At 38.4% G+C, this 10981-nt stretch overlaps 1 protein-coding gene across 1 annotated transcript; it reads right to left on the reverse strand.

The window, feature by feature from the left end:
• mettl25b (methyltransferase like 25B) lies at positions 1–10701 on the reverse strand. The gene is given in 10 exon segments (XM_055163971.1): positions 1–1706; positions 3997–4181; positions 6710–7161; positions 8041–8352; positions 8779–8916; positions 8996–9058; positions 9481–9612; positions 9614–9698; positions 9998–10116; positions 10342–10701. Coding segments are annotated over 10 exon segments (1704 nt in total). The 5' UTR covers positions 10474–10701; the 3' UTR covers positions 1–1620.
• Between the last annotated feature and the right edge of the window lie 280 nt (positions 10702–10981).

The raw sequence follows: 10981 nt of genomic DNA on the forward strand, positions 1-10981 counted from the left end.
TAAACGCACTCCAAAAGTTTTAATTCTTTAACTAGAGGATTCCAGAAAATTAACTTCACAACTTAATCAATCCATGCATAATTTAAAGTGGCTGCTTGTTTTCGTTTTGGCTAGAGTGCTCCACAGTATGGCATTAATACGTCTAACTCCACGGAGACAAGCAGGCGATGCCACCCGATAAAATACTGATGAGATCTGTGGACAAGTGACCCCACACACGTTAACAATGTATATTTTTTCAAGGTAACAACACCCATGTGGAACCTTCCAGGCCAAACAATAACTTCGTCATTTATACATGCAGGTAGCGGACACCCCACAAGAAAAGTTACACATTGCACCTTTAACATCTTTGTAAATGTGTAGCTCATTGACAGTGGCTTGACTTTAATTGACCCATGTAGCTTAAACCCTCCTGTCCATTGTTGGGCCCAGCCGCTGTGAACTTAATCCTGTCTGGAGAAATTCAATAGCTTCATAAAGAGGCACAAGCTTTGTCAATTATAAAACAGGGGATTGTAAAACTATTTCAGAATCAAGATGTTAAGTTGACAAGGTGTGTAAAATGTGGGCGTCTCGGATTTCAAATAAAGCTGTTAAAAGTGAAATCATGCATCAACAGTGCCATCAAGTGGTGAAATGCAGCATTTTCACACACAGATGTTGACATTATACGTAAAAAAAAAATTAAAAAGAAAGAAAATGAAATCAGCTATGCAGCTTGCATCAAAGTTTGACAATTTGTTTTTTTTCTGCAAAGGTTGATTTCACTCAACACCAACTAAAGGCAACCATGATTTCAAATTTAAAGCTGCACTGTGTACCTTTTCCATCTGCTTGTCTCATTGTGCTGGCAGTGCTTTGCCTCAGATGTTCCACAGTATGGCATTAAACAAATATATCTTGTATTTATTCATTTACAGTTTTTTTTTTTTTTTTAATCAAAACTACCATAAAGACATGTATTCTTACTGAAAGCAGACCCACTTCTCCACATATCTGACCAGTAAATTGGTCTACTTGTATCCATAGAGATAGTTGAATGAAATGCCACACTGTAGAACATTCCAGGACAAAACAATAACTGCACAAAATCAAACCAGAAAAGTGACATAGTGCAGCTTTAACCCAATCGTGAGAGACTCTTTTAAGGTTTTGTAAACCCTAAAAAAAAATCTACAATGATAAACTTTGGCTGTTCATGCTGTAACAAAGGACTGTTAATTAATTAATTTTTCTTTTTTTTCATATTGCAGAGTGCCTCAAATCTCTTCTCTTCTTCACTGCAGTGCACACATTTTGGTAACACTAGCAAGTCAGTCGTATTCTGTTTTTTAAAAATATTCAACAACTGTTATCAGTAAAAGCAATATTTGATTTGAACTCATATTTGGGGACACAGTTAGGTCAGGTTTATGGAATTTTAAATAAAAATCTTACACGTGGTTCCTTTAAGACTTTCAATTTGGGTTAAAACATAATAGTAGACTAATAATTATAAATGTCCATTAAACATGACAAGTCTTCATTGCCAAATAAATAAGAACATGATATGCCTGAAACTCCATACAAGCATACAAAAAGAGTGCAAAGGCAAAACGTTGTCAAAATGTGCTCAGATTATCTGTGCTGCTTCAGAGCCACCAGTACAAAGTTTCTTGGGGAGAAGTTTGGGTTGAAGAGAGGAACCAGCTGACTGTCCACACCTGGAACAGAGAAGATACAAGAATCTCCATCACGTACGCAATAATGAATAATAATAATTCTGCATCAAATATACACCAATGAAGTATTAACAATGTGAGTATAAAATAATTCAAAAAGATTGTCTCCAGCTCCTTTCATTAAAGATGCACTGTGTAACTTAAGGGTGGAGGATCCGCTACCATGGAGATGTTGTTGCTTTGCCTGGAATTCTTCACAGTATGGTATTAAATGTATCTATTTCCATGGAGACAAGCAGGCACCAAAACAATTTACAGGTCTGATTTGTGGAGAGGTGGGCCCACTTACAGTAAAATGCATACTTTTTAAGGTAGTTGTACCAGAAAAGTTACGTAGTGCACCTTTAATAACATTTCTATCCATGATTTGCTTTATTCATGGGTTTACCAGCTTTCAGTTATCTGTACATTTTTAGGGACATTTTCCTATTGTAAAAATATCATAATTTAATCGCTATGGTAACATTCCTAATTTTTCATCATTCAGAGACCCGTAAATATTATAATTTATCTCTTCTTACAGTCACAAGATGGCTGCAGCAATTGTCACAGCAACAGTAACCAGGATCTGTCTTCTTCTGTTTCATTACACCAAATTTAATATAACAATAAAGCCTGGTTTTAACTTAATGGTTTGACTCTAAATAATGGGGCAAAAATCTGAGACAGCTGAGACAAAGTTATGTTTCATACAACTCTAGAATTGGATAGTGAACAAAATCTTGGAATGGAATCTATACAACTCTGTACGACATAAAATTGTACATTTGCATCGAAATAAATACAAGTTTTTAGTCAAAATCATAGGTTGAGTTGGCGCAATTATCAAATCACAAAAGCTTAGGTAATAAAATGTCCTCTGAAAAGAACAAAATATCCTCCTTTATATAAAAATGCTTGTTGTGCTTGTAGTTTAGACCTCTACAAACATGTTCTGAACTACGTGAGATTCTTGTATAACTGATCAGGTCAAATTTCAGTCTTCTCTCCAATATTAAAGCTCCTGGAGTAGTTTTACAATGAGAACTCTGAATATTTGTATTTAGAAAAAATCTAAATTACCTTATTTTCGGCCTATTAGTCGCATTTTTTTCATGGTTTGGGTGGTCCTGTGACTTATACTCTGGTGCGACTTAAATATTAAAATTTTCAGACTGACAGCTTCGAGAGGGCACTCTAGGCTTGTGTGTCAGTGTCTAGTGCTACTTTTACTTGTGCAGAAAAAGCCACTGTCTTTCTGCAAATAGTGAAATATGCAGCCAAAAATGGTAATTGAGCAGCAGAAAGAAAGTTTGGAGTGAGCGAGAAACTTGTGAGGGACTGACGGAAAGTGGGGATGGAGAACACAGCTTCACGGCAACCGGGCGGGTGTGCTATACAACTTTACTGGAAGTCATTGGATGAATCGACAAAGCCTGGACTTCAGTGACAATTGAAACCATCCTGTTGGGATTCAGAAAGGCCAGAATAATTCTAAGTGGAACTGATGCTGCGTCTGACAACAGTGACACAGAAGAGGAAGCGGCGCTCCGTTTACATCATGCATCTACAGTTTATCTCAGAGGATGAAGAATTTAATGGATTTAGTTACTTGGAGTGAGATCGTGAGTTTGGTAAACTTATGTTCTCTTGTTTATGCTATAATTATCTGAATAACTGTTAATATGTTACGTTAACATATTAATGCCTATTTAGCCTGTTGTTCTACTCTGTTGTTATTATCTATAACTTGCATTTCAAGATGAAATGTCAGTTCCTGGTCTCTGATTTTATAAAATACATTTCCCCAAAAAGTAAAGATGTTTTTTTCTTCTTCATTATGCATTTTTTGGCTGGTGCGACTTATACACCGGAGCGACTTATAGTCCGGAAAATATGGTAAATTTTTTTCCCCAGAACCACACAGCATGAGTGATGCACCGATCCGATACTGATACCAGATATCAGCGCCGATACTTTGCTCGATCAGATATCGGCTTCAAAATATAACTTCAGACGATATATTGGTTGGACATATGTAATGAGACTATTTACTGGTGTAGTTGGACAAGAAAATTTAAAGTTGTTCTATAGTTACATATGGGATACATGTGGGATAATTAACAGCTACATACACATTTGGATCAGTTGTGTCTTGTTTTATTTCTGTTTAAATGAAATAAGCTTTGCACGGTGATCGGTTGTTATTGGGTATCAACAGAAACTTGAAGCCATAGTATCGAAGTTGGTATTGAAGCTGAAAAAGCTGCATGGCCCTAACGCACAAGCTTACCGTTCTCCTGTAGGTAGATGATCCGGTCAAGCAGAACCAGACTCTCCACGACCGGAGCCAGCAGCAGAGCCAGGCTGAAGAACACCACCACCCTGCCCTGGTGCTCCAGCATGGCCTCCACACGAGCTGGGTCCAGGGGGAGGTCAGAGGGCAAACCCACCCGGGCCAGCCCCAGACCAGCGTACCTGCAACCGCAAAGAAAGTTTAGGCTCGTACAAACCTTCACTTCGAAACTTCAGTTCTCCGTATTGCTATGTCTCCCTGAGGTGAAGAAAATTGAAAGGGTCTCTAATGTAAGACTTAAATTCCATAAACATTGCCTATCTGTGTCCCCAGATACAAAGTAAACATGTTCAAATCCAATTATAGCTTTCACAGATAACAGTTGTAATTGGTCTGGTCACCTGGTCTATTTTTTATTTAATTTTTTTTACATTTTTTTCTGGTAATATGAAGTTTGCTGAAAGAGTAACTTCTAAAACAACTCCTTTATTTAATTTAAAAACAATACCTGTCTCTATTCCAACCCAGAAATTATGTAAATTGGGACACCATTCTGTTCATCTCTAAATACATTTTTCCCTGTCTTCTTACAGTATCTCCTTCAAACCCACAGCTATAATCAAACCAAACACTCTTTCTCAAAACTACCATAAAGACATGTATTCTTCATTTCTCCACAGATCTGACCTGTAAGTTGGCCTGCTCGTATCCATGGAGATAGTTATATTAAACGCCACACTGTAGAACATTCCAGGACAAAACAATAATCAAAACAATACCAAACCAGAAAAGTGATATACAGTCCCTGACAAAGGTCTTGTCGCTTATCCATTTTGTAGAAACAAAAGCTTATAACCTGACTTTAAATTAATCAATTGGTTTTAGAAATGTCTCATATGAAAGCTAAAACCCTCCCAAATTATGCTCAATATACTAAAATAAATTTGCTTCACTGAAGAAAGATTGATCATTTAATGAGCACAGAAAGGTCAGATTTTGGCAAGACAAAAGTCTTGTCGCCTTGTCATATGATGCACCCAATCCTAGATTACAGCCTCACCTGTGATCAGTTACTGATCAATCAATTAGTGGGTGTGTATAAAAAGAACCCCAGCACACCAGACCTTCACATCAACTGCAACTTGACCTCTGACAACATGCCTAAGATCCACTCTGAGACCAAAGCTTTAATTATCAAGAGGCTGAAGACCAGATCCACTGCTGAGGTGGTGACACCTTCAATGTGTCTCAGCGTCAAGTACAAAGAATAAGAAAAAGATCTGAAATGACTGGAGATGTTTTTGACAAGCCCAGGTCTGGCAGACCCCGCAAGACAACTGCTCGGGAGGACCGTTTGTTGATTTGAAAATCCAAGGCCCCTTTTCCACTGCAGTAGAGCTCCACCAGGCCTGGTCACCTCAAGTCCCTGTGTCAACCAGAACAGTTTGTAGAATTCTGTCTCGAAATGGCCTCCATAGTTGAATCAGTGCACAGAAACCAGCACTAAACAAGGCAATTAAAAAACCATGTGGCATTTGCCAAGGCCCACAGCCTGCTAAAAGGATGGACACTGGAAAAGTGGCAGAAGGTGGATTTCTCAGATGAATCCTCAGTTGAATTACATCACAGCCGCCGCGAATATTGCAGGAGACCTACTGGAGCCTACATGGATCCAAGATTCACCCAGAATGGTGGCGGAAAAATCATGGTCTGGGGTTACATCCAGTATGGGGGTGTGCAAGACATTTGCAGGGTGGAAGGCAATATCAATAACCAAAAATATCAAGAAGTATTAGCTCCTCTTACATTCCCAACCATAAAAGGGGTCAAATTTTGCAGCAGGATGGTGCTCCATCGCATACTTCTATCTCTACATCAAAGTTTCTCAAGGCGAAGAAGATCGAGGTGCTCCAGGACTGGCCAGCCCAGTCACCAGACATGAACATCATTGAGCATGTCTGGGGTAGAATGAAAGAGGAAGCATGGAAGGCAAAACCAAAGAATCTTGATGAACTCTGGGACTGCTTTCTTTGCTATTCCTGATGACTTCATCTACAAATTGTATGAATCATTGTCAAACCGCATGCATGCAGTCCTTCAAGCTCATGGAAGTCATGCAAGATATTAAATATGGATCTCACAGCACCACTACTTAATTCACTGACGTTATGCAACATATTTTTGTATTTGAAGTCAATTATTTGTTCAATTTTCTGTAGGTGACAAAACTTTTGTCTTGCCAAAATCTGACCTTTCTGTGTTCATTAAATGATCAATCTTTCTTCAGTGAAGCAAATTAATTTTAGTATATTGAGCATAATTTGGGAGGGTTTTAGCTTTCATATGAGACATTTCTAAAACCAATTGATTAATTTAAAGTCAGGTTATAAGCTTTTGTTTCTACAAAATGGATAAGCGACAAGACTTTTGTCAGGGACTGTAGTGCACCTTTAACCCAATTGTGAGAGACACCTTTAGGGTTTTGTAATCAAGAAAATTAAACAATAAAAAAACTTTGGCTGTAATAAAGAACTTTTAATATTTTGTTTCTTTTTTTTTTTCATATTACAGATTGCCTCAGATCTCAGAAATTATGCAAATTGGGGCACCATTCTGTTAATCTCTAAATGCATTTTTCCCTATTTACCTACAGTATCTCCTTCAAACCCAGAGCTATAATCAAACCAAATACCAAACCTGCCCCACTCACTCTGTAAATTGTAACATATGAGCCTTCTTGATGGTCTGGATCCCGGCTCTCTTCAAGTCCGGCCTCACGTCTCGTATGAAGCTCTCCAGCATGGCTCTGTAGCAGTGCGTCCTCAACAGCTCGCTCCCCTCTCTCAGCCTCCTCATGTAATCCTCTATGGCGTGGCACGACCCCTCCCGCGCCTTGTACGACAGCTGGTGCCCGGGCAGACCCCCCACCCAGCAGCTCATGGGGTACCCTAACTCCGAATGGTGCCGGGTGAGGGACGTGGGGCAGGGGCACTGAACCAGCCCAGGAGGAGTCGGGTTCTCCTTGGTGGTGATTTTCATGTAACAGCAGGCCACAGACGTGATGCCGCGTACGTGTGGGCACTTGACGAAATGGCGGAGGAGGGTGGCGCTCAGGTCTCCGCACGCGTGGAGGCCCGTGAGGACGAAGTCTGAGAAGCTCTCCTGGTCGTAAGGATAAGAAAATAACAAAAATTTTGAGTTACGATTATTGTGATATATATCAGATTTTCAATTTTGTATTACTTGTTTTGGTATTACTTGTTTTCTGGGGGAGGGGGCATCAAACACTTTCTCAATAAAAATGTTATTGGTTTGTCTGGAATGTTTCACAGTATGGTATTAAACTAGAGACCAAACCAAGTTACAGGTCAGATCTGTGGAGAGGCAACCCCACTCACAGTCAGAATGCCTGTTTTTTTAGGTATTTTTGAGCAGCAAAACCAGCTGTAATTGAATAAATATAAGGTAGAGCTGTTTAATATCATACTGTGGAACATTCCAGGCAGAGAAATGACATATCCATAGAAACAAACAGGTGACGGACCCCCAAACGTAACATAGTGCACCTTTAAGTGGAACAAAAGTGCAGTAAGTAGAACCTGCAACTAAAGCCTTTATTTCTATGTCATAAACACAGACAATTCATTTTCAAACTAATTTTCATTAGCATAATAAAGGTGTTGCTACTTTCATTGTATCATCGAAAATATAAAGAAGTTACAGTAATTTATCGTTTATAACTCCTTTTGTAATTAGTAAAAATATATTTCAAATTATCAAAATAAGGACTGTTTGTGCCACCATGATCTCATATGAAGAAGCTGTATGTGATCTGGTTTAAAACAAACTTTCTGAATGAAGTTAAATAGCAGTGATATAAACAGTCTACGTTACTTGTACTTTTGTGGCGTATAGATTAAATGGAAATTACATTTTTTTCTACTAAAATTGTCAAAATTATTACTTTTTTGGGCTCTCAAAATTATAGTGTCATCTGAGTAATCACCATTATCGATAAACAAACCATCTTGACATCCCTACCTGGTTGTTACACACAGATTCCTCATAGACATTTTGAGTTTGTTGGCAGCAGTTCAAAGATGACAGCTCATTCTTAGTCAAACATTCTTGTGTTATCTCTTTGAGTTGTGGGTTAGATTCCACATCTTGTAGTTTTGTTTCATGCTTGGAAGCCTTTAACTTCTTTTTACGTGGGCCGAAAGTGGGCGGACTTTGGCTGGCACAGGGTGATGATGACTGTAGCTGTTTGAGGAAGTCTCTCCATGAAGAGTTGGGGTCGACCCAGCCGGCCACATGACGAGGATGGGAGTCTGGGATCAGGAAGGTGCAGTTCTGGAAATTTCAAAATAAATACAAGTTTAGTCAATGACTAGTACTGATGTAATGTATGATACACATATTATATTTTTAACATGGTAACAGCATGTCTACATAAAATCCAATTCTATTAGAGCTGCAATTAATGATTATTTTAATAGTTCACAAGACAGACTTTTTAAATACATTATCAACCAAACAGAAGTTAAAATATTGTGACTGATGGTTTCTAGGTTTTGATGTAATAACGCCACTGTCTTTGTTTTAAAACGAGCCTTTCTACATGTGTTTGAGACTCTGTATTCCAGATAATGATTGTATTTAAAAAAATCTAAATTACTGTCAACTAGTCATGATTATTTAATTAATCCTCACGGTCTACATTGATCAAACACATTTTTAATGGGCATAAGATAAATAAACCCTAGTTTTTGGACTTACCCTTTTTTGCTTTTCTTTATCCAAGGCCCATAACAACTGTTTGTCAAACACAGTTGCCATGGAAACCAAGTGTTGATCAGCTTCGATTGCAGTCACTGACAGTCCAAGGCCATAGGACAGGAAGCGAGTGAGATGACCCTGTTTGGGGCAGAGCATGGTCAGTTTGTTCAAATGTCCGATTCCAATTGTGAATTGAATATATTCATAGGATCTTTACTTGTCCAGAGCCGACATCCACCACTTGGTCACAGCCGGTCTCGTCACAAATTCTCTTCACCAGCTGAACATAGAAATAATAAAAATGTAACACCAAAACATTACTGGTTTTTGACAACATTAGATTGTCTACATCTCCAAAATGCTCTGTTCCACCTTGTGTTGTCATAAAAAAGTTTTCAAGTTAACCGCTACTTTTTACCTTTAGTTGAGGAGAGACCGGTAATTCCAGGGCTGAAATTATTCAAATGATTCTAGTGAAGGCGTGCAGACTTTAAAAATACAGAATATCCTATATTACCATATCACATCACAAGGTGGAACAGAGTGTCTTGTGTTTGAGAGAAGAATTGAGCCTAAATATGCAGGGAGTTGTGTGTGTGAATGACACAAAACACAACTCCAGGTATGTTTGTGATAAAGAAAATACACTATGACACCAGAAAAAAGCGTAATATGGGCTTTAAGAAAAAGACCAAACTGTACCGTGCCCAGCTTGCGTATTTCATGTTGTTTCTTTGGTTTGACGTGTTTCCTGAATATATGTCCCAGCAGTGAGCTCTGACTCTGGTTCTCATGGAACTCCTCTGGCTTCCCCGTCCCAAAGGAAGGGTCTCTTTTGTGGCTGTCTTCCCTGGGAAACGGCCAAAGCATGAGCCGTGGCCCTGAACGCCAGCAGGGACAGAGGCCAGACTGAAGGGTACCTGGAGGAAAGGACAGTTACTTTGGAAGTTATTACTAATAAAAAGTAATTAATATTTGTCATAAATGTATTTATGTGACTGGGTATACCATCCATTCCCTGAGACTTTATCTTTTTTTTTCAGTAGCAAAACCTCGCACTCCTCCATTAATGTTGGGTTTCGGGGTATAACTCCTTTATTACACGAATTGCCATATACTTCACAATCTACTGAGACGGTCGCCAAATGATTCCCCCCATAGACTAGGATATTGGTTCACTATCATTTTCCTAAAAAGGTCCTCAATACCATCATCTTACCGCCTGTCTTGGCAGGTAGAATCTAATAACAGATCTGCTATCTGTGGAAAAGACAGATGTTTGAGGGCGGACTGCCAGCTGCTGGGTAATGTCTGCCACAGGTCCTCTGTGAAAAACTCCTGAGGGGCAAAAATATCACGTTGTAAGAATGCATTTTGATTGTCTCAAATAGAGGATGAACAAGATTAAGAAGTGTCAACATTATGTTCACTTGCATACACTATCATTAACAACAATAATAATTATAACATAACAGTAAATAAGTAAATGATGCAAAAAATATTATGCCCAGTCAAATTTCTTAGATTGTTATTTATATTTAAATGTTTTTAAATGTTACATACGATAATATAGGAGTCGGACAGGTGCCTGTATTGCGAGAGGAAAGAGGTGAGGTTTGTCGCCAGCTCTCTTTGTTGTTCTGTAGTAAGACTTTGTTTAAACATGTCTTCATTTTGACTTGGAAGAAATTGCATAGGTTTTGTATTGATTCCACGTTAATGCTAACACTAACTTAGCTCCGTTCTTTATTAACCCAGCTTAACTTGTGAATCGGTTCAGTTGCTAAAGCAATTATTCAACTTAAAAGTGTAATTCATTCAAACGACTTTAACTTCATGTACATAATAACCACAATCTTACTCAAAACTATCACGCTAACAGTGGACAAGCGCTAACAACAGCTAGCGTGCTAACTCCTGGGCGGTTGCATTCACTTACAGTTCGTTTTTTTTAAAGTTAGCTTCCGTTAACGTTGTATCTTTGCAGGCTCAGCGCAATACCATTATTACTCACTAAAATAATATTAATAAATGATAAGATGATGGTTATCCAGTAAAGTAAATATTTCTATAACGTTATTTGAATCGTAAATTAATTTTCTAATTCAGATTAGATAAAAATGCTTCAATAATATAACGTTAGTCCTAACACAAACGAAGGAACAATGGGTAGTGAACGCGGCATAACCTGGAACCAATCAGA

This window comes from Boleophthalmus pectinirostris, unplaced genomic scaffold (assembly GCF_026225935.1).
Source record: "Boleophthalmus pectinirostris isolate CB_2022bp ecotype Guang Dong unplaced genomic scaffold, ASM2622593v1 HiC_scaffold_6, whole genome shotgun sequence".
In the NCBI taxonomy this organism is placed as follows: Eukaryota; Metazoa; Chordata; class Actinopteri; order Gobiiformes; family Gobiidae; genus Boleophthalmus; species Boleophthalmus pectinirostris.